This window comes from Tetrao urogallus (assembly GCF_951394365.1).
Source record: "Tetrao urogallus genome assembly, chromosome: 16".
NCBI classification, from domain to species: Eukaryota; Metazoa; Chordata; class Aves; order Galliformes; family Phasianidae; genus Tetrao; species Tetrao urogallus.
The window spans coordinates 11,787,486-11,807,905 of record NC_136829.1 but is presented as its reverse complement, the minus strand read 5'-3'; the positions used below and the strand labels follow the sequence as shown (position 1 = coordinate 11,807,905).

Here is a 20,420-nt window from a genome sequence, read left to right as displayed (position 1 = left end):
AGGCGGCGGCGGAGCTCCCGGTGCTCGGCTGTCCGCGTCCCTCGGGCCTCGCGCGTGCGGCGAGGAGGGCTATGAGCGTTCTGGGCCGCGTCTCTGGCGCTCGTTGAAGGTGCAGCCTGCCCGGCCATGGCTCTGAGGGAGCTGAAAGTTTGTCTGCTGGGGGTGAGTGCTCCGCGCGGGACACGGCGGGCGAGCGGGAGAGAGGGAGGCGGCCGTCCACCCTGCGCCCTTCGCTGCGGAGATCGCCGGGCTCGGCCTTCCGGCGGCTCCGACAACCGGGCCTGCCCTGCCGAGCGCTGGGCCGCGGCCCCGCCGGAGTCGGGGCTGATCCCGGTCCCGACCGTCCGGCCCCGGCAGCGGAGGGCGGGGAGCCGTGCTGAGGGACGGGGCTCCTGACGGGACGATGCCGTTGCTGTGTTCCAGCGTTATCGCTTGAAAAGGAGTGGACGGGAGGCCCGGGCAGCTGGTGGACGCTTTCACGCTTCCCAGGCACGCTGCTTCGGGCTTGGAGGTCGCAAATATCTAAAATCAAACTTGAAAGAGAGGGAGGGAAGCAGAACTATATTTGTTTAACGGTATTTGGCTTCTGAAAGTGCATTAAGCACTAGCAATGGGGAAGGAGGAGACTTGGAGCAAAGTGACGTCGAAGTTTCAAAATCTCTGGAAGAAGCCAAGTGCTGCCGGGCTGCGGAGCTGCTGTGGGAAGCAGGGCAGTGCCCTGAGCCTCGGCCCTGTGCTGGCGGCATTGCAGGCAGTGCTCTCAGGACTCCCAGATGGCCTCTCTGCCCTTCAGAGAGAAATCTGTATGTTTCTGTGCTCCGTGTGATGTAAGACAACCTGGGGCGATGCAGAGTTCCTGTCTGCTCTGTGTTCCCCCTGTCCTGTGTTTCCTCATCTTAGAAGAGAAGCAGCTAAGAAAAATGATTCCCGAACTCTAAGAGCCAGGAGCTGTGTCTCCTTTTCTCTTTTAATATTTGCGTTGTTCTTGAGATTGCAAATATTATGAAGTCCAGAACCAAGGTCATACACCATTGCCGATAGGAGGGCAATTTAAGAACATGTATGAGTAGAACTTCATTTTCAGTGAAGTGTCTTTGTTTGTTTGTTTCCTTAATGCTTTGTTGATTCTGGACATGCAAAGCAAAATGCTTGTTGTTACCTGCCTGGATAAATGACCATTTGGGATGTCCAGCTGCTATTGGGAATGGTTTTGTGCATCATTTCACTCCTAGATATGCCTACTATTACTTTTTTCTTTTTCTTTTTTTTTTTTTTTTATACAATCAAGTTGGTGGTACAAATACAAATGTCATGTGAAATTTTTATGTCGTATTTTCTCTTCCGTTTTCAACCCTGTAAAGTTGTATTTGAAACATGTCTCAGGTGTGCGTCATACAAGACATCTCAGGCCTTTCATTAAGAAGGGTGGGACGGCATTAGTCAGAAGTTGAAATGTGTGTGTCACATTTGTATAATTTCACATGCTTGATTGGTTTACAAAGGTGGAGTACTAAATTCAGTTTCTGTATATGCTGCTAAATGTGTTAGAAGGTCTTTCTGTGCTCTAATTCATACGTGGTTTGTATACACCTGGGGTAAGGTTGAGTGACTGATAAATAAGGAATACAGATTTTTATACTCCTTGATAACAGTTTTATTTAGGAAGTTGTAACTTACAAGAAATGTTTCATTTTTCTAGTTAACAAAGAAAATAATACTTTCAATACTACAAAGAAGAGAAAATGAAATATTTGTGAACCTCTAACTTCACTGAGCTTCTCTGCAGGAATGTGTTATTCCTACAAAATATTGTAAGATGGGAGGACAAAAAGAATTGTTTACGGCAAGTTTTATCTCTTTCATGTTTCTGTTCTTTTTTAGGACACTGGTGTGGGCAAATCAAGTATCGTGTGGAGATTTGTGGAAGATAGCTTTGATCCCAACATCAACCCAACAATAGGGTAAGAAACTAAATGAAATTTTCATCTGTAAGATCTGGGCCCGCGTTGTGTTGCTAGTGTCAGCTAATAAAATCGTGTTAGGAGTATTTTACTTCATGTGTTTCTGCTAGATGAACAATGTGTTTCTCAAATGCTATTCTTAAATTTCGAAGTCTGATTATAATGCAACTGTGACCTTCTTTTTTTGAATCAATTACAATATCAAGTCTCCAAGGCTTTTGCGGATATTAATATATTAAATCAGGTTATAGTTCTTCTCATTAATTCAGTCTGATGTTATACATTGATATGCTATATCTATTCTCTTAAGTAACTGAAGAAATTGCTAGTGCAGATGCTATTACAGCTAAGGATTTTTTTACAGGTAAGCCTCAGAGGAGCGATGATGCCTACCTCAGATCTTCAAATAGATAAGAGGGAGGACATCAGGAATTCCTGGTGTGGTTGAAAGTTTTTCTGATGATTTTTTGCCTTTTTTTTTAATTTATTTTTATTCTCAAAATATCTTATGAGCTGCTTTGCTCAGAAGCAATTCTTTACTTACAGGAGGACATGACTTGATGCTGAGAAGTGTGGGGGGCATTGCATCTTCCTGTCTCAGGTGCCACACAGCCTCCACTACAGCTTTGATCAAAAAGATTCTGCTGATTAAATGTCAGCTACATCTCATCCTGTCCTTCTAAAGAATGTGGTTTCCTTGATCTTTCTCTCTTTTGCTCTCTTCCCTGCTGCTCTCCTCTTCCTGTTTTTTCAGCATAAATACTGGTATCAAACTGCAAGATGTTCTATAGGAATTATGTTTTTATTTCAATTTTCCTGTTAACAAAGGTAGCCGTTAAGATAGATTGCTAGATTATTTTGTTATGCTTTCAAGGACTGAACATTCTTGGCTCTCAGGCTAGCTACAAGAATATTCTTTTTTTGGAAGACAGTGAAACTGCAGTGGGGATAGTAGCTGTAGTGCTGTTTGCTTAAGCCAAGGGCCAACCTGTTCTAAACGTTTAAGTTTAGTGTGTGCAGAAAGTTAAGGCCTACTGCTCACAGTGACATAGCTGCAAGCAAAGCTTCTTGTTGAGACACTACTGAAAGATCAGTTTATTTTTTGTATTCTGTGAGGTTTTCTGAGAAATTGGGCACCTGATTTCATTCCTGATACTTTTAGAAACAAAAATAAAAACATTTTGTTATGGTTTAGTCTGCTAAATAGCTGACTAATATGGATGGTATCTACAGAGACCTAAAGTGGTCAGTCATGCTCACACACACAGATCCTGTTTGTTTGGATGCTGTGGTTTTTTCATTGTTCTTGATTTTTAATTTAAATAATAATAATAAATCTACTTAACTAGTAGGTGTTCAGGTGTGGTAACAGACTCTGCAAAGATGGGGAGTGCTTATTTATTTTTGTGGGATGCTCTGTTCTGTAGTGAGATGTGTGTGACCACACATTTAAGTTGCCTGAGTTAAACCTTGGAGTAACCTAGAGTGGATTTGCGTTCTCCTCCATTTATCTCTCAAATTATTCTGAAAAACCAACTGTGCTGGTTTAGGCCCCACGTATCTGCAAGACTGTGTAAAGCTGCAGAGCTAAGATCTGTGTGATCTGCATTGCTTTTGTTGTGACAGCAGAACTCTTTGCATTCTGGAGAAAGCTTAGGAGAGTGTTTTTCATTGGATCATTAGTTTTATTTTGTTTCTCCTGAAGAGAAGGCCTGGGAATACCTTGTGGTACTTTTGGAAAGTGCTCACCATTGTGGTGATGAGGATACTTTGCAGGATTTTGTTTCCTTTCATTGATTTAGTGACAGTTACAGGATTCCTGTGGTTTTCTGAAGTGACAGGCTGAAAATCTGCGTCTTTTGGTGATCTGGATAAATTAAATGGTCCAAGGACTTGGTGTTTTAGTACTTTGCAGTAGTGATACAACTAATCAAAACTTCCCATATGCCAGATAGTGTGAAGTTGAAAAAATGAATTATTGGATCTTTTGCTAGACCATGCTTTTATTTCCTAATTGAGACAAGGGGGTAGAAAGAATAAAGTGAGGACTGGAGAGGAGTTTTAGAGCATCTTGCAAAGCTAAAGGTGAGAACAAAGCAATGTTTCCTCCGGGGTATTTGAGTGCATGAGATATGATCTTATGTTTCCTGTCCTAGTTCCACTCTTCTAAGAATATGAGCAATCATACTTCACCATGATTAATTCAAATTTGAGTGTGGGCAGCCTGTAGAAACCCTGTTAGAATTTTGGAACTTCTGTGTTGTCAGTGCTGGGGGCACTTCATGCTGCTGCTGCAGGATCTTGCATTGCTCTCTGTATCCTTACATAGGCACTCTGAATGAGTGTAGTACAGGTGTTCATGTAGTTATGGTGCTTGCTGAGAGAAGCAGCTAGGAAATCTGGAGGGATACTGCTGCTTTTCTTAGAATAACTCAAGGTTAACTCTAGTTTGGATGCTCCCAGAGCAGTTTGTCTTTGAGTTGCACTCTCCTGCTCATGCTTTCTCACTTGCTTCTGTCACGCTTCTCAGAGAATTTCAGGTGGAGCTGAGCCTCTGTAGTCAGCTACCATTTGGGCATGTTGAACTGTGATGTGAAGTATGGCCGTTCAATTCAAATTGAACGCACTGGCATGGTTTGGTTTGTAGAACCAGAGAAGTTGTCAGTGAGTGTCTAATTCAGGAAGGGATGCTGAATTTCCAGCAGTCTTAAAGAAACCAAAGTCTTTTGCACTTTACAGCAGATGTTCCTATCATTTTCTTTACCTTTACTCATTGCTAAAATAAATCTAGCTTATTCTACTTAAATAAATTGTAGTTAGATCCTTTCTTGGTAGGGATGCTGCAGTCATATATTTAGCTTCTTAAAATAACAATGAACTTTGGACAATGACATGCTTTTTGGCAAACTATCTGAGCTTAAGGAAATGGGAGAAGGTTACCTCTTAACAGAGGGAAGCATTGTGTAATTGCTCCCCTTTATTTTAAGCATGCATAATAATTTTGTCCTCCTGTAACAGTGAGACATGCTGGAAGATACCAATTCTATTCACTACAAAATTGTAATGGGCACTAAAGCTTCATGCCCTGGTAAAATGTAGGGCAAGAGAAACTGAAATTTGGAGTCTTAGATACTGACTTTTAATGTTGTCATGCTAATGACTCTTGCTTTCTGCTTTGAATTTACACAGTTTAATACAGTTTAAGAAGCTCTAGCAAAGGATGCCTCCAGGTTACTATCTACCATCCTGTCCAAAACTGTCAGTAGCACGTTTGGAAATCTGCAATATCTTGAGTGATGAAAATTAAGTATATAAAAGCTGTTTAAGATCATAAGGTATGATCTCATATGCTTAAAGTAATCATGGCATCTAGAGATCCTTGGCTATTTGCATTCAGTGTGTTGTTTTTCTAATAAAAAATGGCTACAGGTTACAGACTCAGCAAAGAACTTTCTCTTTTAAAATATCAGATCTTAGAGTTTCCTCTATTGAGATATACACTGATTCACATTAAACAGATCAAGCAAAACACAGAAGCAGTTCAAAATGTTACTGTAATACCCTGGAAGCTGGGGGCAGGGGCATTTGAAGAAGAGAATTTTCGTTTGTCTTCTAGATCTGCAAGAGCCTCTGCAGGCTGAGATATAATGACAGGCAGGTTATGGGAGCTGTACAGGTTGGAGACAGCGAGTGAGTTACTATTGATGTCTGTCCCCTTAACACCTACAAATGGCAATAAGACTCTCCTGTGCTGTCCTCCCAAGTGTGGAATGATGAAGAATTCATTTGAATTTTAGTACCGAGATGTTAAAGAAAAAAAAAAAAAGCTGATGCCAAGGGTGAGGCTTTGATCTCTTACCCTCCAAAAGGATCCTGTACACGTTCAGATAATCCGTGGTAACAACTCCTCTTTTAAGAAAACAGCTGACCTTTCTGACTTTTTTTTCTTGGTCATCATACATCCTTTATTTTTCCCAAAAGGCTTACAGCCTGCATTCTTGTTTCTTCTGGTTTGTTAGTTGAATTTCGTCCTTTGAATAGGGCCTTTTGCCTCAGTTTCAATATTTATATATGAAAATTGTAATCAGTTGCATCTAGGGAGGAAAAGCAATTTAATTGAAATAGAAACCTGTTTAACAGTTCGTGGCAGTCGTGTTCTAAGATGATGTTTTGGCATATTTTCCAGAGCCTCATTTATGACCAAGACTGTACAGTATCAAAATGAGCTGCATAAATTCCTCATTTGGGATACAGCTGGACAGGAACGGGTAAGTAGCATCAGTATCTTTCATCCTGTCTGCATATACCGTTCTGACTTTGTGATGTTTTTCAACCCTACCCGAGCCCAAACCACAAAGCAGGGGAAAGAAATAATCTTGTAAAGGCTTGGTTATTTTCATGCAGTCATTTGACCTTCTGGATTCCTGGTGAAACTGACTTGCTGGATTTTTAATGTGGTAACACACTTGATGTCTCGAAAGTCATTCTAGTATATTTGTATTGCTTTCAGAACTCTGGATTCCGAATGACTACTGATTTCCTCCCAGCAGCATGATATAAAACCAACTTTCATCATCAGGGATGTGTTGTGTGTGTATGCATGTTATCAAAAATGTCCCAGTCTTTCTATTTGCAGCAGTCAGTCAGCATCTACTGTTAATGGCATGCCTGATGTGAACACCAGAGCTCATTCTGAAATGGCAGTGTTTGAATGTGAGTCTTCTAAGCAATGAAATGAGACTTTTGAGAGAGTGGTACTCTTAAAAAAAAATAATAATAATAATAAGTCTTACAAATGTGCCTGCAACAACTTGGCAGGAAGCATCCATTACGTATTAGCATTCCATCCTGTTTGGATTCAGCATGCTACAATCTGAGGAAGCTCTCTGTGCATGCCCAGTACGTTCTGTGTCTTTGTTTTTAGACCAAGTGACATCTCTTTGGTTTTCTTCTGTTCAAGTTGTGTGGTGTTACTGTTGTTGGTTTTGTTTGTTTTTTGTTTTAATCAAAAAAGGAAGGATGACTTACCCTGGCTTCTGATCTGAGTTCTGTGGTATCTCTAAGGGCTATTCCACGCCACAGAGAAATTTCTGTGCAGCCCACATACTTCCAAGGAAGCCAGTACTGTCACTTACTGCAGGTCACAGCCGATCTTTATACATGCCTTGTGCTGAAACCTGCTGCATGGTTTTCTTGCCGTGCAGCACATCTGACAGTGCATCTTGGAAAGAATCCCATTTGTGGTGGTCTGGAACAGCAAGAACGTCCAAACCATTCAAGAATTGCAATCTCTAAATGATACTTATAAACACAATTCCTAATCCTGGCTTTTGGGGGAGTGCTTGCTATTTTCTACTTCTAAACCCCATTAGCAGACTAGATAGGGCAGCCCCTTGTTCTACATGGTTTCAGGGAGTGGCAAGCTAGCATTGCTCTGTGCTGGAGATGTGCACTCGTTCACTGGACGTACAGCTGCATGCCTGTGCCGTTTTTGTTCTCTCGTTTCTTCTGCCCTGAGTAAAGTTGGACGAAGGCTATTTAAAGGATTTAGGATTCTTATATTTGTGCCTAACTGTAGAAATTACATCTTAGTTCTGTCAAAATGCGAATCAGTCAGGATGGCAAGCTGCAGTCTTTGAAAAAACAGCAAAAGGAAAATGCAGTGTTCCTGTTAACATCTGTTTTGTTAATGTATTTTATCTGCTGACTGCTCTTAAGTGGAAAAATGTATCTAAGTGTTAGCAGGCAGGAAATGAGAGTACTACAAAATCAGTGAGTGAAAGTTGGTTTGTTCCCAAGGTAAATAGTCAAATAATCAAAAAGCCAAGTTGCAACCAGTCCAAGTGGTGGTTTACCAAATATGTTTCCCTTTACATTTTAGTATTTGTGGAGGGGAGGGATTATGCCCCAATGTGAACTGAATGTCTGCCTGTGTTTCCCTTTCCCATTATTAAATATTTTTCTATTCTGAACTTTGTGTTCAAAATACTGTTTTCAAAACAGAATTTGAGAACCAAATGTAAATGGTCTGGAATTCTCCTTTATACCAAAACTTTCATGATTTATAATATTGCTCTCAGTTGAACTGTGCTAAGCAAAAGGAAATTGATGTTTTATAAGAACCATAGGCCTTCATGAAAATCTGTGTTCTATTCATGATTTTTTTCCCTGCTAACAAGATGCACAGAAGACCAGAGTTCATATGGTTACATCAGAACTGCACGTGTAGCTTATTCTGCTTCCATGAGAGTTCTGTTTCTTCGAGTAGTTGTCTGGTTCTTTTTTTAATGAGCAGAATATCACACTGGGTATTTAGGAAGTTGAGGAAAGATATTCAATCATGTACCCCCCTTTTTTTGTGTTTTCTTGCTGTGATGGATTCAGAACATTATGTGAAGGTACAGACCTGGTTTATAGCCTGCAAATTCACAACCAGCTGAATATATCTTACATAGATTTAATCTTGAATATTGCAATAACATTATTGTAGGCTTTTATTATCCAAAATGTTCCTTAAATGTCTGTTTGCAGTGGATCACACAGCTTTGTGTTTTTGCCATTTTTAGTTCTAAATGTGCTTCAATTTTCCGAGTTTTGAGGAAAAACTTGAGCAAAATCCCTAAAGCCTGAAGTTAAAAATGCTCTTTTCTTAACCTAGCATTTAATGAGTGGCATGACTTAACCGCTTTTCAGCAAGGCTGGAGATTGCCACGATCCTCTGGACAGCTCAGATCAGCAGATATCAGTACACTAGCTTTCTTGAATTACTTTTTCCAAAAGCACTGGCAAGAATAAAAAAGTCCAATTTTGATTTTGTTCCACTCAAAGTTGAGTGTATATCCTGTGGGTTTGTCTGTTTATAACTGGCCTACTAAAGGAGAGATTTTCGTTCAGTCAAAATCAAGTTGGGCTGCTTGCTTTTTATGGTAGGTGTGCTGCTGATCCCCAAGCTATTGATTGGTTGGCCTTCATATAATAGTGCTTTTATGGAAGCTTACATGTTCTGTTGTGCAGGTTCTCTGCAAAGAAAAGCTTTGTGCTAATGTTAAATTTTAAAATAATTTTCTCTCATTTTAATATTAAGAAGCAAATTCAGGAGATCAGTGAAAAATCAGATTCATAATATATTATTTTTTTTCTAGTTTCGTGCTTTAGCCCCAATGTACTACAGAGGGTCAGCAGCTGCCATTATAGTTTATGACATCACAAAAGAGGTAAGAAATTCAATAAATTCCATTGTTTTTTTACTCAGCATTACCAGTTCTTCTTTTCATGTTATGAAGCAGTTCTGGCTCCTAATTAATTCTGTTTTTTTCCTGCCACATCAGGAAACTTTCTCAACATTAAAGAACTGGGTTAAAGAGCTTCGACAACATGGACCTCCAAACATTGTTGTAGCTATTGCAGGAAATAAATGTGATCTTAACGACGTAAGGTAAATAATTGGTGACAGTTTGGAGCCTTCCTTTCAGAGACAAGCTAATAGTGCTAAAGATGCTATTTTTAAGATTTCAAAGCTGGTAAAAGATTTAGAGCAATTTAAGCTTTTTTTTTTTTTTTTTTTTTTTTTTTTTTGCACTGCCATTTTAGTTTCATATGGAGGCTGAGCTATTCCCACTGCCAGAAAACTTGGTTAGTTTGCCTTTGTTTTTCTTGCCCACATCCTTCTCTTTGTTGGTGTGAGTACATGTGTGATTTAGCAGTAAATCAGACTGTAAAATTGATCTACATTAAAACAAACCAATTTTAAAAAGGAAAACTTATCCATGTGTATTTATCTCACTCACGACATGATAACTTGCTAGCATGGCAGAGGAGGGGCAGCAGGGTTACGAATGAGAAGTTTACAGGGAGACAGGATTACCTTTCTGGTGGCAGTGCCAAGTTACACAAGCTTAAAACTGCCTATGAAACTACAGTGTAATACAAGCTGTTTACCTCCTTTTATAAGAAGTACTCCTGTCAATCTGTAACACCTCATTTTGTTATGAAAAACATCAAGCCTGTTGGAAAGCATTGTGTAGGTTTTTCTGACTTGCTTGTTCAGGTGCCTTCCCTCACTGCTTAAGCATTAGGGTGGAATTGGCTGTGGTTGAATGGTTGCAGGGAGTGGGAAAAGTTTTTGAGAAACTTTATGAACAGCCAAACTTTCAAGCAGGCATGTATTAAAAACAAAAGAAGTCCTTTATTATTCATATCCTGGGTAAATAACTCAGAATTCAGAACGAAGGTGTGTGCAAACTCCTTGTTTTTAGCTTTCATTGGAAGAGGTACTGCAGCTGCTGTCTCATGAGAGACAGATGGTTTTGTGTTTAAAGAACCACTGCAAAGTTGGTATAGCTTTACGAATTGTTCCTATATTTTAGTTACCTAGCATGCTGTAATAACCTGATAGAAATAGCATGTCCCCTGGAGTCAGTATGGAATAAAATTATTTATGTGTCAATTGTAAGGCATGCAGTATGAAGTCTTGCACTTATTTCTTGGTCCTTAGGTGGAGCTGTAAATCATGTAAACACTGCAATTGAAGCTAATGAGTAAGAGTCCTTGTGATGAGTAAGATTGCTCTCCTCACGAGAGGCAATATCTGAGACACTGTCCTGAAGGCAGTGTTTTAGTGTCCTGATGTCCTAAGTCTCTTGTTACTGAAAATAGTTATGTGTTTTAGAAACGTTATGTAAAGACATGGAGAGCATAGTCTTCTCTTTATTTGCTGGGGTTTGGTTTGGGTTTTTTTCTGTTGTTGAAGGAAATACTGCATTAGCAACCTGCCTGCTTGAGGGTGTAAAATACTCATTTTCACTTCTTGGCTCTGTGGTTGGTTACAGTCTCAGCAAGTTCCTGCTCCCAGCTATGTCTTCATTGCTTCACGTAAACTAAACGCTATGCTAATGATCTGTGCAGCACTGAGAGATGCCTGGTTTTCTAAGCAGCTGTAGGAAATCACTGGATTAGGGGAGTGAACATGAGGGTCTTTTCAATGCATCTAAAATTTGTATGTGTGGGGAAAAAATAAACTACTCCCAGTGATTGATTGCAGGCCTACACTTAGAGTAGTCAAGAATGAAACTCCACTGTCATGTCAGATGGCCTTGTTAGTTTGTGCTTTAGGGATGCTCCTGCCCCTAAACAAGGAGACAGCACAGTGAAAAATGGATATCAATTTCAGGATGAGGGAGCAGGGTGATGCAAAACAGGTAATACAAAATACTCATTGAACGTGACACTTAAAAGCTTAATCAGTCTCTGAAAGTTCCGAATTAAGTATTTTTCTACATGCAGTTCTTTCTTTGCTTCTTTTCAGGGAAGTCATGGAAAAAGATGCTAAAGACTATGCAGATTCCATTCATGCAATATTTGTAGAGACAAGTGCGAAAAATGCAATAAACATTAATGAACTCTTTATAGAAATTAGTAAGTATTGAAACAGGTAATGTGTTCTTCTGCAAGCAGCTCAAGTAGAAATTTGATACTGTTCGTTTTTTGTGCTATTTAGGCAAGAGTATCCTGATTTAAGTGTGACATCCAAATATGAATACTAACTGCAAAATGAGCTGCATATATTTTTCATGGTCTAATGGCTTCTGAAGGTTCCATCTAGGGACTTTACGTGTACTTTTGTGCTGCTGGATAAATAGCAGTCAGTGTCATCTTACTATGTCTGTAATTGAATGATGCAGTTAATACTTCCAAGGTTATGGAAGGGACAGTAAACGGTGTGGCGAATATCCAGACTTCATACAGCTCATGAAATGAATTGCATTCTCACTCTCGGTGCTTGTACTTAGTCCCAGGTAATACATTTTCAAAAACATAAGAACTGAAAATAATAGATTACTGCCTAAGGAAGAGCACCTAGTGTGTGTATTTTCCAGCAGTATTTTTGTGATACCTCACTTTTCAATTAAATGGCAAATCTTCTCTGTCTCATTCATGGCAGAGGATGGTGGCAAACACTTTTTTCCATGTATGAATGAAAAACAGTATTCCTAAGTGAATAAAGTATTATTTGTAGGATATGTTTCAGGCAGCAGCACCAGTATACAGATATCCTGTTTCTCAAATAAAAAGACATTTCTTGTTCTTGTAAGCAGTTCAGTATATTGAAGCTGATGTCAAAAGTATGTCCTGTATATAAGCTTCGTGGTTTACTGACTTTAATAGTTGTTCTCTAAACTAAAAATTTCTGTTGAGTAAGCTATGGAATAATTTCTTAAATCCCTCTCAAGAAGAATGCTCAACCAGGAATGGTCAGCTTCAAACGCTTACTGGGTGACTGAAGCAGCTATTCTTAGAAGCATTTTGGTGTTAAGCCTGATGCAGGTGGTCTGCTGGGGAAGGGCAGATCAAGAGCAGAGAGTTTCCAGAAGGTACTGCATCCTGCAGAGTATATTCTCTGGATGCTCCTATGCTGTAGGACTCTGAGACAAGGCTAGCCAGAAGCATGAAGTTAGCTTAGGCTGCTTCACTTTTATTTGTGGATCCATACTTCTAACACAGTGCAGACTGTTAACTGCCATTCTTATGTTATGCACTAATGACGTTATGACCTGACATACACTGAATGAAAAGAGTGAGTTTCAAATATGTTTGCCATAAATGTCTTTTTCTGCCTCCTTGTAGGTCGTAGAATCCCATCAACTGACACCAACCCCCCATCTAGTGGTAAGGGCTTCAAACTTAGAAGACAGCCGTCGGTGACAAAGCGCAGCTGCTGTTGACTGGTCCATTTGAAAATCAGACTTGTTTATACAGTAGGTGGTCTTGGAAGTTAATAGTTCATGTTGGATTTATATTATCAGTCTTAGATCTCTATCTGCTGGTGTTCATACGCCCATGGTCCAGTAAAAATGGACCAGTTCATCTGACATCTGTATGCTCGCAGAAAAGACTGCCATGGTATGTCAGCCTGTTTACTTACAAAAAGTTGTAGTATCTCTTGCATTCAAAGGGAATCCATCATCACTTCTTTGGCCTTGCTTAAAAGGAAGCTGACTATGAATGGTTGAACTGAAATGTTTAGTAGTTTTGTAATTGAGATTGTGTTTTTGTAAAAAGGAAAACGAGCACTTTTGTGGGACTTGGGGGTGGGTGGAAGGAGTCTGGATTTTGAAGTTTAGTGAGTTGTCGCTTCTTCTTTTCTTCAGTGAGCCTTATTTGAAATGTAGGTGTAGCTAATCCAAAGTACAGTGGGACAGTTGTGTTTGAGGTGGCTTCAGAATAAGCAAATGAAGGCAGATAACAGATCAGTCCGTCCACTCCCCAGGACCCATTTGCACTTTTTATTTAAAGATAAGCAGCGGGGGTGGGGACACACGCAACAGACCTTAAACCACGGACAATCTTTTTTTCTGTGCTGACTTAATCATTTTGAGGCAAACTGATATGCTCATAGACATCTTCTTCTTGTTACAAGTTTTTGACGTTAAGCTGTTGGTCAAAGGAAGCCTAGGTGTAGTTCTGACTAAATGAAGTGATTACTGACTAAAAGCAGATGCTGTAAACAGATGCTTCCAATAGTTCTGATAAGACTTAAAAGATCTGGGGGAAGCCTTTAACTGCTTAGCATGTGTAAAGTGTTCATATTATATTTATGAGACCAGTGTTTAAAATATTATAAATTATGTAAAAACAGTCTTTAAAAATTTGCAGTCTTATTTGCTCCTTCCATTCCACACCTACACATGCACTCCTGGGGTTCTTCATCAGGTTTTTTTCTCCACCATCTTTTAGATATCATTGCTGCAATTTCTTCCAGAGACAGGCTGAAATTAATTCTCTTTAAATCACATTTGAAAGGTCCAATAGAGGCTGCTGTTGGTACAGTGTGAGGTCTGTCTGTTGAACAGGTTTTCATCTTGGTGCACCCAATCATTCTTGCTTTGGGCACAAAAGTACAAATAAAAAGTAACCTTAAGACACGTGGTGATGTAGATCATTACCTCTAAGTTCCTGGGCTTTTTTTACCTGCTAGGGTTGGGGTTTTGTTTCTTTTATTGTTTTGGTGGGGCTCTCTCTCTCTCTCTCTCTCTCTCTCTCTCTCTCTCTCTCTCTCTCTCTCTCTCTCTCTCTCTCTCTCTCTCTCTCTCTCTCTCTCTCTCTCTTTTTTTTTCTTTCACATTCAATGTTTAGCTTATTGTGTTGGTTTTAGTGTGCTTGCAATTAAACCATAGATTGACCATACCTTTTTGTGCTTTTTTAGTTTTATTTTCGCTTTTTTCTTTCCTACTGGCACTATTGAGGTTCTTTAAAAGACTCAAGTAATCAAGTACATGCTAATATGTTGTTAAGCTGTAGTGTGAAAATGAGGTTTGTTCTGTTTGCAGTCTGGCTTTCTATCATCTGAAGTATTTTCTCTAAAGGAAACACAGAAAAGCAGACTTCATACCTTTCTTGCAGTTCTGATCTTGAATTACTCCAGTTAGTGGAACCATGGGAAAGGCCGTTGTTTCAGATTGCCCAAATGCTGAAGTGAAACTGCTTTTAAAGACGGTGCCTATGTAAAATGACAGACTGTTGATGTAAGTTGGTTTGAGCCAAGAGAACTGTTTGTTGATCAGTTGGCTTTAGCTGAAAGCTGACGTGCAATCCTCTGTGGATGAGACACACACGTTCAGTGTCTCATTTTCGTTGGAGGAAAATGGTTTCTTCTGTATTAGTTTAAGGCCATCTGCTTCCATTTTGTACTAGGCTTGCTGAAATTAATTATATTTTGTCCCACCATAACTTCTCTATTTGGGGGCAGATTAGCCTTTGAGTGTTTGAAATACTGATGATCAACCATTTCAGCTAACTTATTAATAATTTTGTGAAGGAGTTGTTGAAATAGCGGAATAAAACTGAAGTCCTGAGGTTTGCCTTTCTCTTTAATGAATGGCACTCATCACAGAGACTAGATTTTAAAATACTGTAAAAGGGAAGTGATTGCTGCACAAAGTGTTTTGAAGGGGCAAACATCAGGTTTGTAAAAAGCTAATGAGCTGTGTGTCATAGCGTTGATCCGGAGCATTTTTTTAACTGACAGAACATTACTGTTTCTGCTTCTAAACAGTACCAACTCTCTGCTCAGAAAGGATGGATCTGTACAAAAACATCATTTGATAAATAGTTTATTATTTAGTTTTGGAGCTACTTCAATGTGCTGCCTAAGTTTTGGAGAGGGATCTTCATCGTTCCCCATGAATTCTCAGTCTCTTAAATGACCTGTGATGCTCTTGATCCGTGCTGAGTAGTTTTGTAGTGTATTTTATATATGTGTTTAAAGCTGGCATGCTAAGTGCCTAGGTAGGTGAAATGTGGAAGCTTGTGCTTAACAAAACACAGAGGCATTTAGTAGCCAAACTACTGAAACTTGTAATAAGTGCTTTAAAAAGTTCTAGGAGAATTCTGACAACTTTTGCTGTTGACAGGGAGGTAAAGACTTTTTATATTGTTAGATACATGTTGAAGCAAAACAAATCATTGCACTTTAAATCCCTCCTGACTTCAGTGAGACCTTTTCTGGAAGTGCCACAGTATCAAGCAGATAACAGCTTAGAAGGGGTGCTCAGCTTAAACTCATTTTTAATATGTTGGTGTATGTAATACAATTTAATGTTACCAGCCTGCTCAAAAAAAAAAATAAATCTATGTGCTTGGAAAGAGAGTAAGTATCAGGCATAGACAACATGAGTTCAGAAAGGGAAAGCCTTGCCTCGGTGCTTTGATCTCCTTCAGTGGCAGACCACTTGCTTGGTCTGTGAGGGAAAGGCAGTAGATGTCCTTCTGGATCACAGTAAGACCTTTGATGCTTTCCCTCACAGCATCCTTATGGACAAACTGTCCAACTGAGTTGATAAACTGGCTTGATGGTAGAACTGAAAGGTTTGTAGATGGAGCTACGTCTGGTCGGTGGCCAGTCTTTAGCACTTCCCAGTGTTCACTTCTAGAGCCAGCTCTGTTCAACCATTTAATCAACAACCTGGGTGCAGGAGTGGAATGCAATCTCAGCACATTTGCTGAGGACAATAAACTGGGAGGTGCTCATGCCTGGAGGACAGGAGACCTTGCAGAGAGATTAGATAGGTTGGAGCATTGGGTGATTGGCAGTGGCATGAATTTCAGCAACAGTAGAACGCTGGGTGTTGCACTTCGGGCAGAGCAGTGCCATATGCAGGTACAGACTGGGAGACAAGAAGCTGGAAAGAGGAGCAGAAAGGGACTGGGAGTGCTGGTGACAGCAGGCTTACAATGAGCCAGCAGTGTGTCCTGGCAGCCAAGAGAGCAAACTGTGTTATGGAGTGCACACAGCATAGCTGGCTGGTCAAGAGGTGCATCTCCTGCCATATTTAGAGCTGGTGTAGCCTCACCTTGGATATTGTGTGCAGCTCTGGGCTCTGCAAGTTCTTACCAATACATCAAAATTGGCTCAGGAATCCTTTACTGGCATTGGAGAACTACAGACAAGACTGAGAGGGGATCTTACCAACCCTTATAAATATCTTCAGGGCAGATGAAGTGGCTCTTTTCAGTGGAGCCCAGCAACAGGACGTGGGGCAGTGGGCAAAATGGGAACACAGGAAGTTCCATATGGAATTGAGAAAATGTTTAATTTGAGGGTGAGGGAACACTGGAACAGCTGCCCAGAGAGTCTCCTCTGGAGATATTCAAAACCTGCCTGAATGTTTTTCTGTGCTTTAAATCTTGGTTAGCCCTGAAGTGTTCAGTTCAACTCAGTGATTTTCATAGGTCTTTTCCTGAACTATTCTATGTTCACATCACATCTCTGTTAATAGATCACATCCCTGCTAATGCTAGGCAAAATAAGAATCTGTTGTCAATCACTAATCTAATATTTCTTAGCAGTGTTTTAGAACAGAAGAACATCAGCTGACCTTTTTAGAGTTCTATGACTCCAGCACGACGAAAGAAAGAAGCTTCAAACTCTATCTTTGTTTCTTATGCAAGCGTTCAAGTGCCAAAACACATTTCTCTGTAACTGTTAGGCCTTCTGATGTCAACACTTATTTTTAAAAAATCCCTTTTGATCTTCTGGTAGTCTTGAAAATTTGCATGCGAACTCTTTTTTATCAGTTAGGATCAAAAATGTTTGACCTGCAAAAATGGAATAAGCGTTACCAGACAGTCCATGAAGTGTCACTGATCGTTAGGTTTTTTGAGGGACGTGAGACATATTGATATCAATACTGAGCATATTGATGGGCTTCGTCTCTGACATGTTAAAGTCATCCTTTCCTTCTTTCCTTCTCCTCACAGTTTTCCCCTCAATTTTTAGGTGTACATTCTGTAAACAGCTATTTCAAAATCCTTACAGGAGTTCTAGTAGCTCAGTTATTTGATGCCTCCTATTTTGCATGGAAAATCAAGGCACTAAGATGAGTTTGGCCCCCTAAAAATTGGTACAGCATTTACTGAAACTGTCCTTGTTCTAAAACAGAAATTTCCTAGAAGAAATGGTTCTGCTCTTCCCGTTGCATCATCCTGCAAGTTAGGAGCTTTATGTTTTTGCTGAAACACTAACTGCTTTATTCAAGAAAATTGGGTTTTTCTTTCATTCCTGTCAATGTTTTTAAACACAAGTTACTGAACAAACCAACTGCTATTCCTGTTCTAATGCTGAAGGATACAGACAAGCTTTTGTGCTGTTCTTTTCATTTGTATGGACAGAAGACACCATCCAGTTGTTGCACTTTGGTTTGAGATGCAGCAAACCTTTGATAAATTCACTGCTGCTTTCTTGCTTCATTTTGTCACAGTGTGAATTTCCTGTTATTAAATCCATTATGTTTTCTTGACTATTTATTCTTTGTGTCCTTCTGGGATTTGGCCAAGAAAAGTTGACAAGTGTCTTTTTCTCCTCAAGAGTTCGAGAAATATCTGTCATAGCAGCAAATATTTGTGAACAAAATGGTCATCTTTAGAGCAGCTTTATGAAATTGTCGAGAAATCATAGCAGCTGAGACATGTAGCACTGCTTCACTATACTAGATGAGAGGGCAAGAAGCACTTTCGTCTAGAGGAAGTAAATTATTGTAAAGCCTAACAGCATCATGTGAAGTATAGAAACGATTAACTTCTTTTGTACTTGGTATTTCTGAATATAGTGCATCCAGCATTGAAACTGTGGCACAGTGAATTGACGTAAGACTCAGAAATGGAGGATATTTAGCTGTAAGACACTTAAGACTTCTTGGCAATCTTCCCCTTTGCACCCTCTCATCCCCCAGTATGATGAAGAAAAAAGGGAATCATTCTGGAAGTGTCTAAACAAAAACTTTACATTTGCATTTGTGTATTTGGGGCACAAGAATCACCTGATGTGCATTTAGCTCTTGCGGTGTAATAAATGCATGCCTGTAAAATTAAGCGTGAAGGTTAACTTTGGAATCAGCAGTTCTTATCCCTCTTAAGAACCATCTGCCTTTTCCTTATGGTATTGAGTTAACCTGGTAAAAAGATGGAAGGATCTGTGCCTTCTTATTGTGGTGTCTCTTACTGCAACAAACTAAAGCCGCTCAAAGTTACAGAGCATTTACAGCACTGTAAACTGCACAAATTTACTACCATTGCTTCACTGCATGAAACGTAGTCAGATCACGAGTGATGAAATCGTACAGTGATGAGTTCCCAAGCTAATGAATGTTCTGAGACTTTTCTAGTCTTCTCTTGGGCTGGTCCCGAGGGCGTGTACAGGTTTGTCTGTATTGTTGGTTTGTAGATGCTAATGAGGAAAACCAGACTTTAGTTTTCTCCTTTTAGTTTGTATTGTTATACTCCCATGTAGTGCATAGAATGAAGATTAAGAAACGTTGGTTTGGCATAATGTAAACGGCATTTTCAGCTTACGCATTCATAATAAACTTTTATAGTGTAATAACATGCTAAATCACTACCAGTCCAATGTATTGTGCAAAAAAAGGTGTAAACATTTTATTAATAAAAAGCCTTGTTTATAAATGCGCTGGCCTTGTTTGAGTGGTTCCAGAATTCTCAGTGTTGTCAGAAATAGTCTCTGTAGTAATAGAATTGTAGAAGAGGAACGTTAAGCAATACCACTGCAAAGTGAATGTAAGTAGTAGTTCAAATAGCTGTTTTCCAAAAGCTATCACTAGTGATCATTCAGAAACTGAAGCTTTTCCATGGTTTATGTATGCACAGACAAAAGACAAGCTTGCACAAAAAGGGATGGAGAAAAAATGGCAGAGAGAATGCAGCTTTTGTCTCATGCTTCCTTTCTTTGCAGCGTGATGTCTGAGGAACTGCAGGCCACACACAGCCTTGTCAGCTTGTGCAAGGCCTGACACATTCTAATGGGATCAAGTTATTTAATACATTGCCTTTAGCTTAGACTGCATCAGAAGTTGAATTCTTGACTGCTTAGGCCAGGTTCCTGTCAATCAGAAATGTCAAGTGCTTTTAATATCTGCACAGTGTTCTGGGGGGCTGTCATGCTGGAAGGGTTCCATTCTGATTTGCTGGTACAGCTAGCTGGTTGCTTGCTTCCTTTTTTCTTTGTGGTTCCTTTGAACTGCTTTGGTTATGTACAGCTCAAAAATATAAACTTGGCTATAGTTATCTCCCTTGTCTTGTGCAATGATTAAAAGACATAGTTTTATTGTTTCAGTGTGATGCAATTGAACATGTTAACAGCAGCCTTCAAAAGCGTGACCCCGAAAGATCCTGTTCCTACTACTGCTCCTTCACTGAACCTTCACCTGAAATTCCTGTATCCTGGTTTTCGTTTAATGTGGATAGTGACTTCCATAGATTTTAAAGTAAAAGAGAAGCATTCTTTAAAACTGTTACAGTCCAAAGCTTCCTTAATGCCCTTCAGAGTTTCCCAGTGCTGTTTGTCCCGATTTGCTCCTTCTGTTAATCAGAAATGCACGTTGGCAACGTGTGCCTTCCAGCCTCGGAGTGGCTGGACTGTTAATGAGACGAAGGTTGTTTTGTTAACTGATGAAGGTGGGGCATTGCAGGTGGTTTTGTGGTGCATATCCATTTCAGTTACTCTGATCTGAACAATGCTGACTGTGTGCACATTTACATACAACCAAAAAAACTACTTTCATTAGACTTGGTAAGTTGTTAACTTTGCATAAAAAAACTGCTGAGTTCTATGTATGTTTCAGCATGAATGAAAACAGGGGAATCCTTGCTATCCAAGCAGGTAAGTTCAGAGCTGCTCAGTGCAATCTGCCTTTGTAAGGTGATCCAGCCTTGCACACCCTTTATCATCCAGCACTTAAGGCTGTACTTTATACTGTCAGAAAAAGCAGAACGTGGCAGGGTGCAGGCAGCAATGCTGAGCTGTTGTTTACTTTGGGGAATTTTATTATGTATGACTGCACGTTGTATAAGGTTTCCTCTGTCTTATTCCTCATTATGTTCCAATTAACTTGCAGATATATATATATAAAGCTTATCTCTTTCTACCAATTACTTGGAATGTTTATGGAC

The 20,420-nt window shown here is 39.8% G+C and overlaps 1 protein-coding gene across 1 annotated transcript; it reads left to right on the top strand.

Annotated features, from left to right (window-relative positions):
* Nucleotides 1–126: 126 nt before the first annotated feature.
* On the top strand, nt 127–12,682 carry RAB22A (RAB22A, member RAS oncogene family; the record flags this gene model as incomplete). Its single annotated transcript, XM_079543561.1, has 7 exons — nt 127–162; nt 1,882–1,961; nt 6,148–6,229; nt 9,104–9,175; nt 9,290–9,396; nt 11,266–11,375; nt 12,585–12,682. The coding sequence occupies 7 exons, from the start codon at nt 127–129 to the stop codon at nt 12,680–12,682; spliced, it is 585 nt and encodes a 194-aa protein (XP_079399687.1).
* Nucleotides 12,683–20,420: the final 7,738 nt, after the last annotated feature.